The 23661-nt window shown below is 53.9% G+C and overlaps 2 protein-coding genes across 2 annotated transcripts; both read right to left on the bottom strand.

Annotated features, from left to right (window-relative positions):
- Positions 1–1091: 1091 nt before the first annotated feature.
- On the bottom strand, positions 1092–2051 carry LOC148590787 (olfactory receptor 14C36-like). Its single transcript, XM_088538581.1, has one exon. It carries the CDS (start codon positions 2049–2051, stop codon positions 1092–1094), a length of 960 nt encoding a protein of 319 aa, XP_088394707.1.
- A 6775-nt stretch (positions 2052–8826) lies between these two features.
- LOC148590786 (uncharacterized) lies at positions 8827–12416 on the bottom strand. Its single transcript, XM_088538580.1, has 4 exons — positions 10794–12416; positions 9934–10629; positions 9304–9373; positions 8827–8894 (listed from the first exon to the last, which is right to left on the bottom strand). The coding sequence occupies exons 1-4, from the start codon at positions 12414–12416 to the stop codon at positions 8827–8829; spliced, it is 2457 nt and encodes an 818-aa protein (XP_088394706.1).
- Between the last annotated feature and the right edge of the window lie 11245 nt (positions 12417–23661).

Raw genomic sequence — 23661 nt, 5'->3', positions numbered from 1 at the left:
ACAGGACAGTTTTTGGCACTGACATTGTACCCATTGAGGAAGTTTCCTCAGTGCCTCCTTGAGCTCCTTGTTCCTCATGCTGTAGACAAGGGGGTTCAGTGCTGGAGGCACCACTGAGTACCAAATGGCCAGTACAGAGAGATCCAGAGCTGGGAAGGATATGGAGGGGTGAGAGGGGGGAATAAAGTGGCTAAGGGTGACATTTCACTGCTCCTGTGACCGGGGGTAGGAGTCAGACCCAACCAAATGGGTATCACGACCTCTAATCCCTCTGGGGGACTGCAGATGACTGCACAGTCCAGGGCACCTGGACTGCAGAGCATTTCCAAGGGTGCTCGTTGTGTCCAGTTGTGCCTATACATCCTGCCCCTGGTATTTGATAGATGGTGACCCAGAGGGCTCTCCGTTCTCCCTTCTTCCTGACAGTTGAGTCCTCACTGCCTCTCCTGAGGCGGCAGAGTCCCCTTTTGCCTCCAAATACTCAGTGCTTTACCTCTAAGAAACTCCATCTTTGAGGACCTCTCCCTTTATGAGGCTCTACTCACAGTCCATCCCAGGCATATGCTGTCCCAGCAGGATCTCTGTGCTCTCCTGACACTGCCAGCTTCCCCTCCATGAGAACAGCCATCTGACACTGTGCCTTAATACGTAGGAGAGCTGTGCGTGTGTAAATCCATGACCATTCAGCATCTCCACTATCCTTGGACTCTATTAGATGAATTCCCAAACCAGCCCTTGGTCTCTGAAAGATCATTACATGATTCTGAGCTCTGTGTTGCTGAACCCATGGAGAATCCTGTGCAGCAGGCCCCTGAGGGGTGCAAGTCCTTGGGCCTATTCTTGACACCAGCTATGGAAGAAAAGCCCAGCTTTCACACACTGTACTGATGGAAATTACTTTATTACAGAGATACTGTTAGGGAGTCAGTCCTTGTCCAGCATTTGACACAATTTAGGGTGTCACCATAAAAAGGGGAATGAATACAAGTAGTTGTATAGGAACACGATGACAATTATTATCACTAATAAAAGCCTTAATAAAAATAACATGAAGAAACAATGCTCAATCCAATTACGAGACACAGAAAGAGTCATTTGTGGAGAGTAATGGAAAAATTACCGCAGCTTAAAAAGGTCCCTGAAATCACTTTCCTAATGGCATCCTTGAGCTCCTTGTTCCTCATGCTGTAGATGAGGGGGTTCACTGCTGGAGGCACCACTGAGTACAGAACAGCCAGCACCAGATCCAGAGATGGGGAGGAGATGGAGGGGGGCTTCAGGTAGGCAAACAGACCAGTGCTGACAAACAGGGAGAACATGGCCAGGTGCGGGAGGCACATGGAAAAGGCCTTGTGCCCTCCCTGCTCTGAGGGGATCCTCAGCACAGCTCTGAAGATCTGCACGTAGGACACCACAATGAAAGTGAAACACCCAAAGCCTAAACAGGCACTAACCACCCGAAGCCCAACTTCCCTGAGGTAGGAGTGTGAGCAGGAGAGCTTGAGGATCTGGGGGGTCTCACAGAAGAACTGCTTCACCACATTGCCTTGGCAGAGTGGCAGGGAAAATGTGTTCCCAGTGTGCAGGAGAGCATGGAGGAAACCACTGGCCCAGGCAACTGCTGCCATTTTGACACAAGCTCTGCTGTTCAGGAGGTTCCCATAGTGCAGGGGTCTGCAGATGGCCGCATAGCGGTCATAGGCCATGACAGTGAGGAGATAATACTCAGCTGATATGAAAAAAAGGAAGAAAAAGACCTGTCCAGCACATCCCAAGTATGAAATGACCGTGTTGTTCCACAGAGAATTGTGCATGGATTTGGGGACAGTGGTGGAGATGCAGCCAAGGTCAAGGAGGGAGAGGTTGAGGAGGAAGAAGTACATGGGGGTGTGGAGGCGGTGGTCGCAGGCTACAGCTGTGATGATGAGGCCGTTGGCCAGGAGGGCAGCCAGGTAGATGGCCATGAAGAGCGAGAAGTGCAAGAACTGCAGCTCCCACGTGTCTGCAAATGGAAGGAGGAGGAACTTGTTGAGGGAGCTGCTGTTGGACATCTGTTCTTTTGGGCTCAGGAAAACTGTGTAGGGAAGAAAAGTCAATAACAGCTTAGAAGAATTTTCTCTAAAATAAGCTTTCCATTTTTCATACAAATGCTTCTAGACCCTGTCCCAACTCTTAGTAATTTCTTCTTCTCACTGTCACCTTCAGTCACCTCCTCAGTCTCTGCTCCACCTGAGTGTTCTGGGAGGAGCCGGAGCCTGAGTTACTCTACGCCAATGTATATAAAGGACTGGTTCTTGATATCTCTCCTTTTTGTAGTTGATGTCACAGGACATCCACCTTTAATATAAAGGGTCTTTTCATATTCCCACACACACTTCCAAGGAGTTTGGGGTGCAGCAGGGGGTTTTAGCATTTTGTTTTAGAATTATTTATTTTCGAAATTTTTATATTCTGCCACCATACCTTGTCAGGTTCTTTGCATGGCTTTATTGGCATGCAGATAAAGACAGATGTCTCTATTCCTGCAAATGTGAAACATTACGCAGACTGGAGATGTAAATGGGGTCTCTGCTGCTTAGGGAACAGTGTGGAGTGCTGTTGAGTCCATCTGCCTTGTTCCAGCAGACAACCCTGGACTCGGTTGAAATCATAGAAGACTGGTTTCAAAGCACTCGTTTAACCCTGCTCTCCCTCTAAGTTCAAGGTGAATACGTGATGAAGAGAACAGGACACTGCTACTGACATGGCAAAGACTCTGTGCACTGAGTCCACTTATGCAGGGCAGCTCAAAACCCCAGTAGGACAACAGAGACAGTCACAGGGTCTCCTAAAGGGAGAGTCAACCCCTTTGCAGCCCCTCCAATGACGCTGTCCAGCCCTCTGGACACATTGCCCCTCTTCAGACACCTCCATGGCAGGACCTCAGGGTGAGTATCTGAATTTGTAGCTGAAGCCCCAGCTGACTGCCAGGACAAGAGCAGAAAGGAGAGGCAGGGAAATGAGGAGAAACACTGTGACTGCTGCCAAGGGAGGACAGAGAGACAGAGCAGCACCGTCCCCAGGTTGCACCTCCTAGACAGTGTGGACATCCAGGGCAGTGGTTCTCAGACCCTGTGCCTCGCAATGGGAAATGGGCATGTGGCAGGGGAGAGACAGCTCTGCTGTTCTGGAAATCTGACTGCAGAGGAGGTCAGAAATGCCCTGCAGCCCTTCCCCTTGAGAGCAGAGTGATACTAAGCACAATGAGAATGAGGAGAGCTGCAAAGGGGATATTGCTGCTGCCCACAGGTGAAAAGGCAGTTGAAGGAATATTGTGGGGTCCTCGCAGACCTATTGATCCCTCAGAACAGCACTGCAGAACTCTCCTTCAGGCATCTAAACCTAAAATGTCCCATTCATTTGCTGCCTTGTCAAGGATACAAAACAAAATCCTAGCCTCTGGATATTGCCTTCCCTTTCATAGAAGCTTCCCAAGAGTGTCCTCTTGAAAAGCCCCTTCCAGATATGCTGTGTGGGTGAGGCTGAGCTGTGAGCAGCCCTGACCCCACACAGCAGCCTCTCAACAGGAGAATGAACCTGCCCAGGGGGGGATCTCTCCTCCCACGCAGAGCTGGGAGAAGCGCCTGCAGCGCCCTGGCAGACTGAGTGCTGATCCTCACAGAATCACTGCACCGGGCGCACAGTGCCCTGGGGCGCATGGACACTGCTCTGAAGAACAGTGCTCTGAAGAACCTATGTGCCCAAATTGCCCTCACTGTCTTGCACCAGCTCCAGAAGAAGCAGCCATGATGCCCTGACCTTGTGATGGTGGGAGAGGGAATTTCTGTTCTGAAGCATCTCCTTGTATGCAAAGTAGAAGCAGGGAGAACAGTCCTCAAAAAGGAAAGTCATCAGCTGGAGGGGTGCTGCAGACCCCTCCAGAAACCTCTGCAGCATTACCCTGCAGCCGGTGACTTAACATGTCAAAGATTGCTCCCACCATGAGCTCTCCTCTGTCCTCCCGCTCCACGCTGCCTTTCACCTCTCTGTCCTCTCTCCTCTCCTGTCCGCAGCAGCAGGCAGTGCCCGCAGCCCTGCTGCTCTTGGCACAGGAGCTGCTCCTGCACACGGCTGTCTCTGGGCAGTGCTGACAGGTTGCCACGAGCTGCAGCCCAGCTGTATTCATGAATTACTCCGTCCCTTGGGATTCTTCCCTCTGGGATATGTTCCATCGAGTAACCTGTTTTCCTTCTCTAAAGAGTACAGGGATACAGATTCCAAAATTGCAATTTATTTCATCAGATAATGATTATCTACCAAAGTTAGAAATGTCCCACGGGAAGTCCTGATTCACATCTCTTAACTAGGCAGGACACCCAGACAGGGATAAGAAGGGAGCTTGTTGATACATGGTGTATATATGATTCAGATGACTTATTCAGATGACTTATTGGGGCTCCACATGTCTGTTCAGAAGCGCCAGGTTTGGAGAAGGATTCAGCTAACTCATGAACTCCACAAATACATGGCAGGTGGGATTCCCCCTTAACAGGCCAAGCATGCACATGGTCTGCTTGCAAGCTCCTGGCCTAAAGGTCCTAATGGAATCACTGGAGATAGAGCTTCAGTGGGAGGCCAGGTCAGGAATTTCCTTGGTCATCTCTTAGGACCCTGGATGCCTTCTATCCTACTAGAGCAGCACTCACAAGAAAGCTGAGGGACAGGCAGATCCCTACAACTCAAAAAGTTGATATATTCCAGTGGAGACCATTTACAGAATCACAGAATGGTTGAGGTTGGAAGGAGCTTTGCAGATGATCTAGTTCAACCCCCTTGATCAAGCAGTGTCACCTACAGCACGATGCACAGAATCCTGTCCAGACAGGTCTGGAATATCTGGAGAGAAGGTGACTCCACAACCTTTCTGGGCAACCCATGCCAGTGCTCTGTCACCCTCACAGTCAAGATGCTTTTCCTCAAATTCAGGCAGAACGTCCTGTGCTTCAGTTTGTGTCTGTTGCCTCTTGTGCCATCACTAGTCACCACTAAAGAGAGTCTGGGCCATCCTCTTCTGCTCTTGGCATCTCCCTTCAGGTATTTGCACACGCTGATAAGATCCCCTCTCAGCCTTCTCTTCTCCAGGCCAAAACAGGCTCAGTTCTCTCACCTTCTCCTCATAGGAGAGATGCTCCAGCTCCCTGATCAACTTTAGACATAGATAGACATATACTGGGCTCTCTCCAGTAGCTTTACGTCCCTCTTGCACTGCGGATCCCAGCACTGGACACAGGACTCAAGGGGTGGCCTCCCCAGGACTTAGTAGAGAGGCAGGATGGCCTCCCTTGTCCTTCTGGAAACAGTCTTCCTACTGCACACCAGAAGACCACTGGCCTTCTTGGCAGCAAGGGGACATTGCTGGCTCATAAGCGAGCTTCAAGGGGGCTTGAGTGAGAGAAGGCACCTTTCTCTGGTTGCAAGGGATGTTTGGAGATCATCTAGTCAGATGATGGTCAAGTCAATGTTTGTAAGCACCTGTGAGGCCAGCAGCAGGCACATGGCACTGCTCCTGCTTGGGAGGGGGGTCACACTGTCTGTGCTCCTGACTGGACAGCACCAGGCATTAGCAGGTCCATCCATGTCTGTGAGGGTGACCGTGAGCTCTGCTCTTTGCTGAGTCCCGGGCAGGCCAGCAAGAGGCGCCTGGCTGGGCAGTTCCTTGGGAGGTCCCTGCTGGCAGAGCAGCTGCGAGGCCAGCGCTGGCCCATGGCTGGGGACGGGCTCTGAGGCCGCTCCTGTCCCAGCAGCAGCGCGACCGGCAGCGGGGTCTGGTGCAGACACGCGGGGAGGTCCCTTGTTTGCGCGGAGCTGCTAGGGCAGCAGCAGGCGCTGCCTGTGAGGCCAGGGGTGTCTCAGCAGCGGGCAGGGACACGGAGGCCATTGCGGGGACGCTGCCGGGAGGCCCCTGCTCTCTGCAGGGCTGGCTCTGTGCTGACGTGTGGGCGTCGGCTGGTGACGTCACTGCTGCCGCAGCCCCTGATAGGCCAGGCCGCGCAGCTGGTTGTGACGTCAGCAGCCCCTTCCTGGCCGGGGCGCCTCTGCCGAGGAACCTGGTGTCCCTGCAGCCCGCGGCGGCAGCAGCCCACGCTGGGCTGGGCGCGAGCGAGGTCCCCCTGCCCGAGGAGCTGCTGGGCCAGCAGGAGGCTCATGGCGGGTGCTGGCGCTGAGGTCGCTGCTGCCAGAGCAGTGAGGGGCCAGCAGCAGCGGCGGGGACGAGAGGGTTTGCTGAGGGTGCCCCGTGGAGGGGCTGACACCTGCGGAGCTCTGCAGCCCTGGAGAAAGGCATCTCCTTAATCAAGAGGAGGGAGATGGAGCACTTAGCACCATGAATTTGTGCCGCTGTGAGCATGATCTTCTCTGACGAACGTGGACCAGGAGCAGAGACTTGTGGCCAGCTGCCATTGGGCCAGGGAGTCCAACAAGATCTTTTAGGCTGCTAAATGAATCCAGTGCCTAAGTGAGCATGGTGTAACAAGAGCAGCACCATTAACAATCTGTGATTGCCAGGCTGTTTGTGCTGCAGTAATTCCCCTCCCTGTCTGATGGGTGAGTTAAACTCGGCTGAATTGCACTCTCAAGATGTGGCAAGGGAAACGATGGGCACTGTCTCCAGCAGCAAGTTCACAGAATCACAGAGTGGTTAACATTGGAAGGGACGTCTAGAGATCATCTAGTCCAACGCCCCTGCTCGAGCAGGGACACCTAGAGCATGTGGCACAGGGTGGCATCCAGGTGGGTTTTGAAGATCTCCAAAGAAGGAGACTCCACCACCTCTCTGGGCAGCCTGTTCCAGGGCTCTGTCACCCTCACAGTAAAGTTCTTCCTCACATGGAGATGGAACTTCCTGTGTTTCAGTCTGCACCCATTACCCCTTGTCCTGTCTATCTCGACTTCACCAAGACTTTTGACACCCTCCCTCACAATATCCTCCTGGGCAAGCTCCGGAAGTGTGGGATAGATGAGTGGACAGTGAGGTGGATTAGGAACTGGCCGGATGGCAGGGCCCAGAGAGTGGTGATCAGCGGTGCAGAGTCTAATTGGAGGCCTGTAACTAGCGGTGTCCCCCAGGGGTCAGTCCTTGGTCCAGTCCTGTTCAATTTATTCATCAATGACCTGGATGAAGGCACAGAGTGCTCCCTCAGCAAGTTTGCTGATGACACGAAACTGGGAGGAGTAGCCGATACCCTAGAGGGCTGCGCTGCCATCCAGAGGGACCTGGACAGACTGGACAACTGGGCGGTGAAAAACCTCATGCAATTCAACAAGGCCAAGTGCAAGGTTCTGCACCTGGGGAGGAATAACCCCAGACACCAGTACAGGCTGGGGACTGACCTTCTGGAGAGCAGATCTGCGGAGAAAGACCTGGGTGTCATGGTGGATGATAAGTTGACCATGAGGCAGCAGTGTGCTCTTGTGGCCAAGAAGGCCAATGGAATCCTGGGGTGCATTAAGAATAGCGTCTCCAGCAGGTCGAGGGAGGTGATCCTGCCCCTCTACTCAGCCCTGGTGAGGCCACATCTGGAGTATTGTGTCCAGTTCTGGGCTCCACAGTATAAGAGGGATGTGGAGCTGCTGGAGAGAGTCCAGCACAGGGCCACAAGTATGATCAGGGGCCTGGAACATCTGCCCTATGAGGAGAGGCTGAGGGAGCTTGGCCTGTTCAACCTGGAGAAGAGAAGGCTGAGAGGGGATCTAATCAGTGTATATAAGTACCTCAAGGGAGGGAGTGAAGAGGAAGGTGCTGGTCTCTTTTCAGTGGTGGCCACCGACAGAACTAGAGGTAATGGCCACAAACTGAAGCACCAAAAGTTCCACAGGAACTCAAGGAAAAATTTCTTAACAGTGAGGGTGACAGAGCGCTGGAACAGGCTGCCCAGAGAGGTTGTGGAGTCTCCTTCTCTGGAGATCTTCAAACCCGCTTGGATGCAGTCCTGTGCCACGTGCTCTAGGTGACCCTGCGTGTGCAGCGGGATTGGACTAGATGACCTCTAGAGGCCCCTTCCAACCTCAACCATTCTGTGATCTCCTGCACTTTTGACCCTGGATATCTCAGGACATGGCCACACACTGCAGTGCTGCTGTCTGGGCTTGGTGCAAAGCCTGTAAAGTGGTGCAGTGCCGCAGGATCTGCATTTTGATGCAAGCAGCATTTTGTGAGATGACCAGCTCTCTGCTCTGCAGCTGATGAAGTTGGAGAACATCCCCACAACTTCCCTTTGTGCTCTCCCTCATCTCTGCAGAATCCTGGAGAACAGAAGACCCATCCATCTGGAATTCTGTCAGAAATGTGATTTTCCAAGTCACTGCCAAAGGAAGGACTTCTTTGGGTTGCTCGTTTAAGTCTGTGGCACCTCATTCATGATGCTGTGAGCCCAGCTCTGCATCCTGGGGCCTTGGCCCTTTCTCTCCCATCTCCTGTGTGTCTACCCAAGGTCTTCACCATTCCCCACGGCCATTGGAAACGTTGATTTAAGGCCTACATGTGAAGCTCTGACATCTTGTGGAGCTGAAGGTGTCATGGAGACTGTCTGGGATGTGGCTTTGTCCCCATGCCTCCTCCTGCTCAAAAACGCAAGGATCCAGGAGATCTATGGGAAGAGCCAATAGGAGAGCTCAGGTCCCTTGGGGCCGGGTATTTTCAGTCATAGGATCCCTCTACAGACTCCAGTGAATAATGTCACCCACAGAAGGGAGCTCACAAGGACCCACAGTGAACGGGGCTCTGGGCCAAAGGACAAAGCGTATTTACCACACACAAACTAAACAACAGGCATGTGCAGTAGTACTGTTTCAGCTCTCCAAAATATGCCTGCAAGCTTTTATTACTCCCATTTTAGATTTCTCGTGGAGTAACAGAGCTGTAGGACACAGTGTGGCCGCGCTGCTGTAGCCGCTCGCAGAGCATCCCCGTCGCTCTGGCTCTCTGCTCGGCGCTGGCCCCGTCTCAGGGCAGCTCTCAGTGCCCCGCGGCTCGGCAGCAGCAGAAGGCTCTGCGCAGGGCTCGCAGCGCTGTCCTGAGCCGCCCCGGCCGTCGCGCGGGAGCCGCAGCGGGCGGGAGGGCACTGGAGCCTGGGGGGAAGGAGAGCCGTGGGCGAGGGGCTGCGCAGGGCAGGGCGAGTGCCTGCCTGTCCCCCACCCAGGTTATTCCCGAGGCTCCTGGCCTGGGCATGGCAGCCCCAGGGCGCTGCCTGCTGCCGGCCTCAGCGCGGATCGCCGTCCCGCCATGGGCTCGCCATGCCCAGGAGGGCTCTGCCCTCGGCTCCGTACCTGCCTCTACCTCTGGTGAGTGCCTGAAGGAAGACGGCGGCGTCTCCTGCTCCTGGGGCTCGGGGGCAGCCTGCGTGGGGAGAGCGAGGACACAGAGCCGTGTGGTATGAGCTGGCCATGATCAGGGTGCTACTGCCCCGGATGTCCGGGGGAAGGGTTTGGTGCGGGGGCTGCTGCGAACGGCTGCGAGTCCCCAGGGGAGGGAGCGGGGGCTGTTCGGCAAGGGGACAAGGTTGTCTTGGGGCTGTAGCAGCAGGGCCGTGGTGCGGGCTCCGATGGGCGCCGGGAGCAGAGGTGGCTGGTGTGTGGCACAAGGGGGCTGGGTGGGTGGGTGTGGAAGGGGCTGCTGCTGGGGCTGCCCCTTCCCTCCTGGCTTCATATCCGTGCCCCAGGATGCAGGGGACAGAGGGCATGGCAGCCCTGCGCCTTTGGCTCCTGCAAAGGGAGGGCAGGCGGTTTCCCCACGGCAGACAGGCCCATGGGTAAAGGGCTGGGGGTGGCAGCTTCCGACCCCGCGCAGGGGGACACGTGGCCGGGGGCAGCTCTGCACAGCCCCCCTGCAGCCCCCCAGCACTGCTCACATGGAGGCTCCCTTTGGGGGTGTCTGCTGATGACAAGCTCCCCGCTCACCTGCTGAGGAGGCCCTCCGGGCAAGGCAGAGCCGTCTGACCCGGCACCTTCAGGCAGCTGTGTTCCGAGAGGGGGGCTGTCGCTCCCAGCACAAGGGCCCGTGGCCAGGGGAGAGGCCTCTGCCTCCTGCTCTGTTGGAACTGCTGGAGTGGCAGCTGCATTTTCCACAGCGTCCTGGGACTCTTTGAGTGCCAGGGGAGCGTCGGCCGTTGTTCTGCTGGTGTCTGATGGAGCGACAGATGCATTTTCTCCCACATCCTGCAAGCCTCCAGCCAGGGGAAACGCTGCTGCCTCGGCTCCCTGGGGCAGTGCTGGGGTGAGAGGTGAGCTCTGCAGGTCACCAGCTGCCTCCCTGGCAGCGTCTCGTTCCTTGGTGCTGTTGGAGCCAGGCAGCTCCACACGGCATGTTGGCAGGTCTGCCAAAAGGCTCCTGAGGCTCGGCGTGACCCAGCGCATGCACACAGGGTTGTCCCTCTCCGTCTGGTCCCATTGCAATAGCTCTTCCTCAGCCTCCTCTTCCTCATCGCTCCACTCCACTCGCTCCACATGCTGCTGTGCTCCCACCTCATGATGGCCCTTGGGGGCATGGGCGCACAGCCGCTCCAGCACCTCCCACTTGGACCTCGCATCCTTGAGGAGCTCCACTCGTGTCAGCTCAGGTTGCCACAGGTTGTGGAAGGAGTTTCTGGCACAGAGCTGAAGGGAGACAGAGGGACTGGTGAAGGGAGCTGGTTTTCCACCAGCAAATGCCCCCGTGGCCATGCCACCCCCAGGACAATGTGGCTGTTGCAGCAGGGCACAGTGGCTGACCTCAGCACAGGGAGTGTTTCCAGGTGCCCCAGCCCATGCCTTGCACTCACCTCCTTGGGACGAACATTCAGGCATCCTGATGCTGTCAGGCAGAAACGTTTCCCCTTGGCCTCCAGTTCCTGGCCCTCGCTCTCCTTTGGGCTCAGCTCCTTCCTTTCAAGGCTGGCTTCTCGCAGCTGCGCCAAGCTCTGTCCAGTGCGTGCCAGGCAGCTCCTCTCGAGCTCCTCCAGCGGCTCCGTTGTGACTGAGAGCACGGACAGGTACTTTGCTGGGTTGTCTCTGTGTATGCGCTGCGGCGCGTCTCGAATGCAGCAGAGGATTCCCAAAGGCTGCTGCTTTGAGGCCCGCCATGCAGGTTGCCCCCGCAGTGGCACCGGCCCGTAGCCACTGCCCCAGGAACGTTGTGTACCGGCCGCCAGGACATTCCTTTCTCCACGGCAGACACTGCTCTCGCCATGCTCTGCGCTCTCCCTCTGGGCTGCTCGCACCATGGTGTGTGCCAGTGTCCTCTGCAGCACTGCTCCCCTGAGCTCCCAGCCATGGGCCGCACTCGTGTTCTCCGAAGGGCTCAAGGCTGCAGACATGAGTGCTAGGAGTGCGTCCAGCCACTCTGTGGCAGGGGATACACAGCTGTGTGGGGCAGGGCTGCATCTCTCGTTGCTCATTTCCGTGCAGACCTCTGCGAGGATGTTGTCAGCAAGGACAGCAGGCTGAGGCTGGGAAGCTGACGTGGACTCCAATGGGGCCATTGCCCGCTGGGAGCTGACAGCGATGGCCCTGGCAGAACTGGCTGGTCCCTCTGCAAAGTGGGGGCTGCTGATCTTTGGATCTTTCAACACCTCTGAAACCCCTCTAGCCATTTTCTCCCAGCATAGCAGCTGCTCCAGGCCAGAGGAGGATGTTCCTCCTTGGACATTGTCAGAGGTGGCCACTTGCCATTCAAGAGGCTGCACATTTCCAGCATGGGCCACTGATGTCTTGCTTAAAGGCCAAGAGAGAACCTGTGTTCCTGGCACAAAGGAGGAGTGTCCTGGGAGCTGCTGGCTTTTCATAGGAAGAGTTTTCTTCCTGGCACCATCTTCTGGCACCATCCTTGTTTTTCCCAGCACACAAGGCCCACGTCTGGCCTCAGGCAAGCAGTGGCCGTGCTCTGGAATTGCCCAGTGGGGAACACCAGCATCTTGCTTGGCTTTTTGAAGGGCAGGCAAATCAAGAGGCATGGAGTCTTCCAGTCTCTTCCCGCACTCCAGAGACATCACAGCACCCCCAGCAGCCCCCAGCACTTCCCTGGCAGCAGCTTCCCTGCAAGTTATTTCCACTGTCTCTAATCCCTCCATCACCACGTCCACCAGTCTCCTGGCCACATCTTCCGTATCGATGGCGTTGGTCTTGCAGCTGCCAGAAGCTCTGCAAGGCTTTTCTGGAGCAGGCAGCTTCTTTTTCCCTGCAGATCCTGGCGTTTTACATGCAGGAGCTTCCAGGCCTCCATGTGCCTGGCTGGCTGCCCTGGCAGTGTGCGTTGGTTTGGGAGGCAGATGTGGCACCTCCGCTCTTACCCCAGCCCTGCTGGGCAGGGTCTCCCCGAGCCTCACAGGAATCTTCTTGAGAAAGGCAGCAGAGGGATGAACAGCTTGCAGGGTGGAAAGAACGTCATTGACAGTGTCCTCTGCCATCCGCAATGAAAGTGCACAGGGGAATTCCTGATGGCCTTTGCTCCATGCTCCAGCCTTCCGCATGGAACCTTTCTGTGGCCCCTCATGCCCTCCATGACCTCAATGCTCTCCCACGCGCACAGGTGGCTGCCAGCCTGTTGCCAAAGGCTGGGAGAGGCCTTTGGAGAGGGCTCGTCACTGTGGGGCAGGCACAAGATGGGCACATGGAGCAGTACCGTGGCCCAGCGCGAAGCCTGGCCTTGCAGAGTGCCGTGCAGAGCACGCGCTCCTGCTGCTCTTCCCTCCACTTCCCGCCTGCTTCCCGGCAGCTCCACGCAGTCAGGTAGGGCCTTTGCCGGCCTCACTGCTCAGCTCTGTACCTTTGCGATGGCCTGATCAGCATCTTCAAAGCCCTGGGGGTCAGACAGAAAAGGCCGCCTGACCTTTTGTGGGGACGAAGTCAGGGTCCGCCTGCATTGCCTCGCTGCGTGCGGCTCCCGCTTGCCCACCTGCAGGGAGAAGGAGGCACCTGATGGAGAGGGTTGTGTTGCTACAAGCGGCCCCTGAGGGACAGGAAGCCCCAGCCCCATGTCAAAGGGAAGCTCATGGTCGAGCACAGCCCAGCTACACGTGGTCCAAAGAGAATCTCTGGCCCTCCGCACAGGGCTCCCAGGATCCGTACAGGCCTTGGAGCATCCCAGTCATGCTTTGTGTTCGAGAAAATCCCCACAGCCAGCAAGAGCAGCCCCTGGCCAGAGAAGGTCACACCTGGCTGTCTTGCCCCACCATGCTTGTGCTCTCCATGCAGCTCCCATCCCTGCTGCTGGCTTCCCCCTCTAGCCCCAGCACTCACCTTCCTTGTGCGCTTGCTCCTGGCAGGACGCCCATTGCTGGGCTGGGAGCAGGCGTTCGCCTGCCTCTCTTTCTCCATCTCCAGGGCACTCACTGCACCCGGGGACTTGCTGCTCTGGGGACCAACGCGAGCTGCTCCTTCTGCTGGAGCTGCTCTCCTCAGAGTGCGACCCTGAGGGTGGTGCTCTGGCCTAACACAGCCTTGGTTGCCATGGGCATTGCCCCATCACAATGGCCTTGGGGACATGATGCCACCCCCATCACAAAGCCCTGGCCGTTGCCATAGGGACTGCCAGGGGTATGTCCTGGTGGTGGCCAAGGGCACCCACATCTCATCTCAGTGCCGGAGTGGTCAGCAAGGGGAGGCCTTTTGGGTCCCTGTGCCATAGCTTGACCTTCCTCATGGATTTTTATTTGGGAGAGAACGGCCAGTGCGGCCACATGTGTGTTCTGCCGCTCTTTTTGGCACAGTGGACACCATGCCTCTATACCGGATCCCATTTGGGCTCTCCAGTTCTGCAAGGAAACAAACAAATGGGAGGGACTTCAGCACAGGGACAACAAGTTGGTCAGGGGCTGGAGCATGGGGCAGGTAAGGAGAAACTGGAAGAGGGATGTTTGTTCAGCCTAGACAAGAGAAGGCCAGGAGAGATCTTCATGCTGTGCACAAATACCTTGTGGAGGGCACAGAGCAGCAGGATTTTCTTGGAAGGCCACAGCAGTTGCATGGGAGGCAGCAGGGAAAAGATGGACAATGGAAAATTTGCAGCGTATGAAGGATTCACAGATTTTGGTGTTGTGAAATCGAAAATCTTTATACACAACTGATAGAGCTCCAGACGCTGGAGACAGCCCCCGCCCTGCCCAGCAGGATGCAAAGCTCCCCAGAGGATTAAGGGGGGAAGTTCCGTGTGGGAAGATTATCCTCTACCAGCACAGGCTCCTTCTCCTGCTGGGAAGGTGCTACAAGGCTCAGGTCTGCTCATGGATCTAACTGTGAGCACATTTCAGAGGGCACTTTACAAAAGGAAAGGCAGAGCAGGCATTTCTTGAAAGAGTAGGTTGACACATCCACTTACACCTGCAGCACAGCAGAAAAAACTCTTTTGGAGCCATGGGCAGGGGTCCCTGCTGCACATGACACATTCAACCAGGGCAGAGCAGAGTCGCAGAAAAGGGAGGTGAAAGAAGGGAGAGAGAGGAAATACGGGTGTTTCCTTGAAAAACGGAAAGGATTTGGCTTAGGCAAGCCTCCTATAACCTTTGTCTTTCTTTTCCTTCCTTGGATAAGATTCCCCCAAACGAGTTAATGTCCAACAGCAGCTCCTTCAGTGAGTTCCTCCTCCTGCCATTCGTAGACAGGCGGGAGCTGCAGCTCTTGCACTTCTCGCTCTTCCTGGCCATCCACCTGGCTGCCCTCCTGGCCAACGGCCTCATCATCACAGCCGTAGCCTGCAACCACCGCCTCCACACCCCCATGTACTTCTTCCTCCTCAACTTCTCCCTCCTCGACCTGGGCTCCATCTCCACAACTATCCCCAAATCCATGCACAATTCCCTGATGGATACCAGAGCCATTTCCTACTTGGGATGTGTTGGCCAGGTCTTAAGTTTTACTATTTTCATGTCAGCTGAGTACTGTCTCCTCACAGTCATGGCCTATGATGGCTACAATGCCATCTGCAGACCTTTGTACTACAGGACCCTCATAGGCAGCAGAGCTTATGTCAAAATGGCAGCATCTGCCTGGGCTAGTGGCTTTCTCAATTTCCTCCTGCACACTAGGAACACATTTTCACAACAACGGTGCCAAGGCAATGTGGTGGAGCAGTTCTTCTGTGAGATTCCCCAGATCCTCAAGCTCTCCTGCTCACACTCCTACCTCAGGGAAACTGGGCTCATTTGGGTTACTGTCTCTTTGGCCTTTGGGTGTTTCAATTTCATTGTTGTGTCCTACATGCAGATCTTCACTGCTGTGCTGAGGATCTCCTCTGAGCAGGGCTGGCAGAAAACCTTTTCCATGTGTCTCCTGCACCTGGTTTCCCTCTTGATCAGCACCACAGTTTTTGCCTACCTGAAGCCCCCCTCCATCTCTTCCCCAGCTCTGGATCTGGTGCTCTCTGTTCTGTACACGGCGGTGCCCCCAGTGATCAACCCCCTCATCTATAGCATGAGATACAGGGATCTAAAGAATGCACTGAAGGAACTAGTTCAGTTGGTGCTAGAAATGAGCTCCCCATCCTTCCTAACAAGTGGTTTCTAATGCGTTTCAGATAGTTCTGTGCTTTGGGAATTCTCTCTGTGTTTATAATGATTTCTTTTTACATAAGGTTTTAATTCATGCTACTTTGCCAGAAGCATGAACCCACTCTCTCTCATTGTCATATCTGCTGTAGATATGTCGGTCCTTCTGTTTCTGTGTCAGTCGTGCTTCACTCATATAAAAGTGAATTTCCTCAGGACAATGCTTGGAGACTGGCCTCTCCTTCCAAAACTGGAGTCTGTATTGTGCTCAGGGACTTTAACCCCCACAGAGTCTGTTGCTCGTCTGGGGCTCTCCAGGGACTCCAGGCAATGGTCTCCTAGATGATGTGTTAGGGAATGTGGGTTGCATTCAGTTTTCAGCTGTGGGTGCTCAGAGGTCCTGCAGGTGGTGAATGGTCAGGCTGTATCTCTCATATGACAGGGCTGGAGATGGATATGGAGCTTCCAGGAGAGCACAGGACATATCCAAGGGCACCATGTTCCTGGGAGTGAATGGAGCTTCAGAAACTCAAGGGGAGCGACCCAAATGGAAAGGGCAAAAGCAATGAATGTGCAGGCTAGGGAGAGCTCTGTAGTCCCACAAGAGGCAGTAGGGACCCAGGAGGCCCAGGGAAGGGAGCCTGGAGAGTCACTGAGGTCACCTTCAGTGTCAGTGTTTGGCTGCCTGGGCAGCTCCTTCCTGCTGGCCTCGGTGCCTGTAGCCAGAGGACCAGCCGGCCCTGCCCAGCCTCCCTCCCAGCTCAGAGGCCAAGGACGGCTCTGCACCAACCCCAACGTGGTGCAAGGCTGGGGCCCAGCAGGGTTTGTGGGGGGACAGGGCAGTGTGGGCTGTCATGGGGACCATGTCAGAGGGACATTTCCCCAGGGCTGAGCACCCTGCCCTGGGTGCAGTCTTTCTTGGTGCTGAACTCAACCACGTCCCCAAGCTGCTCCTTACAGCTGGCTGAAGGGGCACCCATGGGGCCTGGCCCAGCTTGCTTAGGCTTTCCTCATACGATAGATGCTCCAGTCCCTTAATCATCTTTGTCGCTTTATGCTGCACCCTCTCAAGAAGCTACATGTCCCTCTCGTACTGCAGAGCCCAGAACTGCACACAATACTCCAGGTTAGGCCTCACCAGAGCTGAGGAGAGGGAGCAACATCTGCTGGCAACACTCCTCCTGATGCAGGCCAGGACGCCATTGGCCTTCTTGGCCACGAGGGCACATTGCTGACTCATGGTTAACTACTTGTCAACCAGGATTCCCAAATGCCTCTCTGCGGAGCTGCTTTCCAGCAGGTCAACCTCTAATCTGTACTGGTGTCTGGGGTTATTTCTCCCCAGGTGCAGGACCCCGCACTTGTCCTTGTAATGAGATGCTGGGCAATATTTCTAAATGCCTTTGCCTCTGCCTTTTTTCTCCTCTACATTGCCCTATTAGCCTGGAGCTAAGTAACGAGATCCCAGTGTACCGAAGGGGTATATGCTGGTTTGAGTGCCCTGAGGTATCTGATAGTCTTAGTGAGTATCGGAATGGCCCATCCTTATGCTTGGCAGGTCTGTCCTTAAAGACCTGCTGGCTTTCCTGAGCTCTGATGTCCTTAAGAGCTGCCTCCCCTGGAATCCCCCACCAGGCCCCTGAACAGGCCAGGAAGTTGGCTCTTCTGAAGCCCAGTCTCTATTCTGCTGCTGTCCTTCTTCACTCCCCTCAGCATTAGGCACTCTGGATTCTCATGGTCACAGTAGGCAAGGCAGACACTGACTATCCCATCCCTGATTGGTTTGTCCTTGTTTGAAATGTCCAGATACCAGAAAGCATCATCCTTATCAGCCCATCTGGCAGCTGTGCAAGAAAGTTCCCCTTAATGCCCTCCAAAAGCCTCCCAGACTGCTTGCAGCCTGCAGTCTGCCTTTCCAGGTTGTGACAGGGGGATTAAAGTCTGCCCAACCAGAACCAGGGCCAGTGATCCACAGACTTCTTTTATACTGCCGAGAAATAGGAAAGCTCCCTCCTGAGATGTTCACCCACAAGCTCTCACTTCAAACCTTGCCTCTTCCAAGGAAGAGTTCCATACATCCAATCTGCTCCTTCACACAAAAGGCATCCTCCCTCATCTTCCACTGATCACCATTCCAATGATCTTTCTGGCCTGTGACAGCTTGCACATCTTCACATGCTCCTGCCTCTACTTCAGGCTGCCTACACTTGCATGTATTTGGGCTATAGAGCTTCAGCTGTGGCACAGAGAACAGAATGGTCACAGAGAAACCTGTTAACCAAGAGGCAAAGACACTGCGTGTGCAATGGCCCAGTTCAGAGCAGAGCCATGCCGCCATATATAGCAGGAACAATGCAGTGGTGGAAGCAGCTTCCTGCTAAGAAAGTGAATCCAGCAGTGTCTGAGGCCAGGTAGACACAGAGCTGGGCCATTGAGAAACAGCAGGAAAGGGGCTTCTGCCTGAGGTGACTCTGTGGTTATACTGGACCTATGACAGACTTCTTGAACAAATCTCCAGGAAGGACAAGGTGCCCCTGATGATGTCCGTGGACCTTGACAGCCTGTGATCCAGACATGCAGAGGTCCTCATTAGCCCAGTCGCTGTTCATATAATATGATGGACTGAGCAGAAGTTGGGGGGAGGAGAACAAAAAGGGCTTGAGAGTGTAAAGAATCTCAAGATACCTTGGTGTGATGGGCCTCTCATTATGCAGCACACATGGATGTAGATGGGATGGACTTTCCCTACAGACAATGCTAGATTTCATTTGTTTGGGTTCAGGACGGAACCCTAGGATTCCCTGCAGCACTTGCCGAGCAAGTGCTCCAAAGGGGATAGTTTCCCTGTAGGTCCAGTCTGCTAGAGACATATGGTTGAGCTGGACAACCCAGGCTTCTGACAAGGCTCTTCCAGCACTTTTCAACGCCATCAAATCAAGTGTCTGCACTGAATTACAAGAGCTGCTGGTTAGTACTGGAATCTTCCTATGCCTCCGCTGGAGTGAGGGGGCTCTAGTTGTATTTGGCATCAGGAGGTCATTTCAGATAGCCGAGACAATTCCCCACCTGATCCTCACCTCATCCTCTAGGATGATGCAGGTCCCCTAGTGCCTGCATGAGAGCAAGCAGACACTGACACCACATCTGTGTGTGGCACATCTGCCTTGGACCACATCTGTCTCTTCAGCTGTCACCAGATATCTCTGTGTAAGCGACTGACTCTTCCATCTGCAATGATTACAGTGGGATCTTAGATAGAGCACACATGCACACCTCTGTGTAGTGCTCACTTTGTTTTTGGCAAGGGGAATCCCACCGATGGTGTCTGTGGAATTTACAGGAATAATCTGAATATCACTTCAGACCCAGGCCTGGGGGTCTGAATTCTGTAATGCCCAGACTGGTTAATCCTAATCAAAACCTGAACCATGTCTCAGTGAGTTGGCTTTTGTCCCATCTAGGTATCCCTGTCTGGTTGAGAGATGAAAGTCATTCTTCCAGAGTGGGACATTCACAACTTTCATAGCTCCTCAGCCTCTGATGAAATAAACTTCAGTGTTGGAACCTATCTCCACTCACGAGACAAGGAAAACAAATGATTATTTTAGTTTTCTTGAGGGAACATTCCCCAGGAGGAGGGGGCACAAGGGACAGAGAAATTGGTGAGTTCAGCTGGGCCTCTGCTCCTGAGCGGGGCCAGGCTCCTGGGACGGAGGCAGCTCGTGGCAGCCTGGCAGCACTGCCCAGAGACAGCCGAGTGCAGGAGCAGCTCCTGTGCCAAGAGCAGCAGGGCTGCGGGCACTGCCTGCTGCTGCGGACAGCAGAGGAGAGAAGGCAGCGAGAGGGGAACGGCAGCGTGGAGCAGGAGCAGAGCTCATTGTGGGGGAAATCTTCACAGCCCTTGAAACAGTGAGTCTCTGTCTGCAGGGCAATGCTGCTGAGGTTCTTGGAGGGGGTGTCTGCACTGCAGCTAAACCATGGCTCATAGGATTTTTAATGGTCTCTCTCCTGCAGTAAGCAGGACATAGCAGGAGGAGGAGATGCTTCAGGGCAGAGATTCCCTGACACATGGTCAGAGGATCAGGGTATGCTTCTCTTGGGTATGCCACTTGAACACATGGCTGTAGGGCTGTGAAGGCAGGGAGTGCACCAAGGTCTGTCTGGGGCTGTGATTCAGAGCAGTGTCCCTGTACCTCACGGTGCTGTTTGCCCAGGGCAGTGACTCTGCCACCTGTGAGGGTCAGCACACAGCCTCTCCAGGGAGCTCCCTGTGGTGCTGTGGGGAGAAGCTTTGGGTGGGAAGAGAGATCTCTGACAGGGCAGGTTCTTTCTGCCTTTGAGAGGTGCTGCAGGGGTCAGGTTCTGCTCACAGCTCCAGCACATGCGCAGGACATGTCTGAGGGGTCATTTCAAGAGGAAAATCAAGAGAAGAGCTGCTTGAAGGAGAAGGAGCTTTCCTTCAGGTCTCTGCACTTTCACTTTCCTCATTTTGACAGGGAGAATGAAGGAACAAGTTTTCTGTTTTGGCAATAAGCTGGGAGTCGTAAACCTTCACTCCGAGAGATTAATAGGTCTGTGAGAAATGTCAGTGAGCTGCTTCATCCCCACTTTAGTCCAAAGGCAGCATCAGCATCTTCTTTGCAGCATTCTAGGACTTTTTGTGACCTGATCATTCCAACCTGTAACCACAGAGCTGGCCCTGGACATTGCCAAAGGTTTCTAAGCACCCTAAGTTTGCTTAGTTTCTAAGCAAACTAAGCACCCAGAGGGTGACATGGGATCTTTGAGAAGTGACAGGGACAGGACACTGCAACAGAGAAAGAGCTGCCAGCAGGGACAGCTCCAGGCAGCAGAGATGGGCAGGGAAGGAGAAGGAACCTCAGGGCATGAGACTGTGGCTGAACTCTGTAGCCAGAGCTCTGGCAGAGGAGAGGGGCATCTCTTTGGTGTCTCCCCACCAAAGGGCTGAGAGGGGCAGTGCTGCAATGTCCCCCTCTGCAAGGTGCCATACCCTGCTGGTAAAGCGAAGGTTTTCCAGAATGCCTCTCTGTCCCTCTCCTTGCCTCCCTTGGCAACAGGGTCATGGTGTTGCTCCTTATTCCTTCTCCTGTCCATGCTGCTCCTGTTCTTGCTCTCTGCTTCCTGTGGTTGGGAGCATTCAGCTGCAGTTCCGCCACCAAAGCTACAAGTAGCGAAAAAGGATTTCCAAGGGAGTGAGGTCTCCACAGCCCCATTCTGTCCTGTGGAGCTCTGGGAAATGCAGTAAAGAGAAATGAGTTGACTATTCCTTAAGGAAAGTTCTTCTAAAATCCTCATGGTCATTTGGCTCCTACCCTGTGGTGTCCTACAAGCTGCCACCTGCCCTCCAGAAAGCCTCTGCTGTCTCATGGCATATCTGTGGTATCTCAGTGACCCATGGGGAACCTATGGAAATAAAGATAGTATGGAAGTGATGGTGGGAGGCTGTAAATGGGCAGCAGAAAAGGCTCCTGTGTGTTGTTTGCTAGAAGGGGAGTCTGGAGACTTCCCTTAGATGCACGTGGAAAGGGTGAGAAGGTCAGAGTTTGGCACTCTGAAACCAGACTCTACTCTCAGCAGGGGCTGCTCTCTTTTTAGAGTAATATTATTTTCCAGCCAGAAGAGGCAGGAGCCTAAGAGATCTGGGAATGAGACAAATAAAATAGAAAACATTATTAATTTGTTTATTTTCTTTTTAAGAGTGTCTCCTAACTTGTCTCTGTCTGTTTTTTCCTTGGTGAGTCCCTCATATGTATGGGGACGAAATGTCCAACAGCAGCTCCCTCAAAGAATTCCTGCTCCTGTCATTCTCAGACACGCGGGAGCTGCAGCTCTTGCACTTCTCTCTCTTCCTGGCCATCTACTTGGCTGCCCTCCTGGCCAACGGCCTCATCATCACAGCTGTAGCCTGTGACCACCGCCTCCACACCCCCATGTACTTCTTCCTCCTCAACCTCTCCCTCCTCGACTTTGGCTCCATCTCCACAACTATCCCCAAATCCATGCGCAATTCCCTGATGGACACCAGAGCCATTTCCTACTTGGGATGTGTTGGCCAGGTCTTAAGTTTTACTGTTTTTATATCAGCTGAGTACTGTCTCCTCACAGTCATGGCCTATGACCGCTATGTTGCCATCTGCAGACCCCTGCACTATGGGACCCTCCTGGACAGCAGAGCCTGTGTCAGAATGGCAGCAGCTGCCTGGGCCAGTGGTTTCCTCAATGCTCTCCTGCACACCGGGAACACATTTTCCCTACCACTCTGCCAAGGCAATGTGGTGGAGCAGTTCTTCTGTGAGATTCCCCAGATCCTCAAGCTCTCCTGCTCACACTCCTACCTCAGGGAAGTTGGGTTTCTTGTTGTTAGTACCTCTTTAGTCTTTGTATGTTTTCTTTTCATTGTTGTGTCCTACATGCAGATCTTCAGAGCTGTGCTGAGGATCCCCTCAGAGCAGGGCCGGCACAAAGCCTTTTCCATGTGCCTCCCGCACCTGGCCGTGGTCTCCCTGTTTGTCAGCACTGGTCTGTTTGCCTACCTGAAGCCCCCCTCCATCTCTTCCCCAGATCTGGATCTGGTGCTGGCTGTTCTGTACTCGGTGGTGCCTCCAGCAGTGAACCCCCTCATCTACAGCATGAGGAACAAGGAGCTCAAGGATGCCATTAGGAAAGTGATTTCATGGACATTTTTAAGCAGTGGTAATTTTTCCACATCTCTCCACAAATGACTCGTTCTGTATCCCGTAACTGGATTGAGCATTGTTTCTTCATCTTATTTTTATTATAACTTTTACTAGTGATAATAATTGTTATCGTGTTCCTATACAACTACTTGTATTCATTCCTCTTTTTACGGTGTCTGCTCTGTCTCACCTGATGCCCTAAATTGTGTCGAATGCTGGACAAGGACTGGCTCCCTAACAGTATCTCTGTAATTTCTATTAGTACAGTGCATGAAAGCTGGGCTTTTCCCCTAAAGCTGGTGTCAAGAATAGGCCCAAGGTCTTGCACCCCTCAAGGGCCTGCTGCACAGGATTCTCCATGGATTCAGCAACACAGAGCTCAGAATCATGTAATGATCTTTCAGAGACCAAGGGCTGGTTTGAGAATTCACCTATCAGAGTCCAAGGATAGTGGAGACGCTGAATGGTCATGGATTTACACATGCACAGCTCTCCTACGTATTAAGGCACAGTGTCAGACGGCTGTTCTCATGGAGGGGAAGCTGGCGGTGTCAGGAGAGCACAGAGATCCTCCTGGGACAGCATATGCCTGGGATGGACTGTGAGCAGAGCCTCATAAAGGGAGAGGTCCTCAAAGATGGAGTTTCTTAGAGGTAAAGCACTGGATATTCGCAGGCAAAAGAGGACTCTGCAGTCTCAGGAGAGGCAGTGAGAACTCAACTGTCAGGAAGAAGGAAGAACAGGGAGCCCTCTGGGTCATCATCTATCAAATACCAGGGGCAGGATGTATAGGCACAACTGGACACAACGAGCACCCTTGGAAATGCTCTGCAGTCCAGGTGCCCTGGACTGTGCAGTCATCTGCAGTCCCTCGGAGGGATTAGAGGTCGTGATACCCATTTGGTTGTGTCTGACTCCTACCCCCCGGGTCACAGGGGCAGTGAAAAGTCACTCTTAGCCACTTTATTCCCCCCTCTCACCCCTCCATATCCTTCCCAGCTCTGAATCTCTCTGTATTGGCAATTCAGTACTCAGCGGTGCCTCCAGCACTGAACCCCCTTGTCTACAGCATGAGGAACAAGGAGCTCAAGGAGGCACTGAGGAAACTTCCTCCATGGGTACAATGTCAGTGCCAAAAACTGTCCTGTGTGCAGTCACTTGTCATTCACATGTACCTGGCATGAAACATGTGCTCTTAATTTATTTCTTTATGAATTCTTAGTCTTACCTTCCTGATCAAATAATAATAAATAATTATTTGAAATACAATACAACACTACAGCAGGAACAAAAGGTGGGCTAGGGAAAACACAGGCCTGCTGCTAAATGGGCCAAGAGCCCTGGTGAGAGAGGACACAGAAAAGGCCAGCTTTGCCACAGGCTTTAGTGCTAGGAGTGACCCTCAGGAATCCTAGGCCCTGGAGACCATGGAGAAATGCAGAAAGGAAGACTTTCCCTTGCTGGAGGAGGAT

The sequence above is a fragment of the Tinamus guttatus genome, unplaced genomic scaffold (genome assembly GCF_059628265.1).
Source record: "Tinamus guttatus ecotype Peru unplaced genomic scaffold, ASM5962826v1 Tinamus_guttatus_pri_ptg001089l, whole genome shotgun sequence".
Lineage (NCBI taxonomy): Eukaryota > Metazoa > Chordata > Aves > Tinamiformes > Tinamidae > Tinamus > Tinamus guttatus.
Note: the sequence above shows the minus strand (reverse complement) of the source record. Positions and strands in the feature narration are given on the sequence as shown.

What these genes read in the sequence shown, in the direction of transcription:
- LOC148590787 (XM_088538581.1), bottom strand. Translation starts at nt 2,051, where the DNA reads ATGTCCAACAGCAGCTCCCTCAACAAGTTCCTCCTCCTTCCATTTGCA.
- LOC148590786 (XM_088538580.1), bottom strand. Translation starts at nt 12,416, where the DNA reads ATGGCAGAGGACACTGTCAATGACGTTCTTTCCACCCTGCAAGCTGTT. An exon ending in TGAATGTTCGTCCCAAGGAG is followed by an intron (nt 10,630 to 10,793) that starts GTGAGTGCAAGG and finishes GTCTCCCTTCAG; the next exon opens with CTCTGTGCCAGAAACTCCTT. An exon ending in CCGGAGGGCCTCCTCAGCAG is followed by an intron (nt 9,374 to 9,933) that starts GTGAGCGGGGAG and finishes CTCCCCACGCAG; the next exon opens with GCTGCCCCCGAGCCCCAGGA.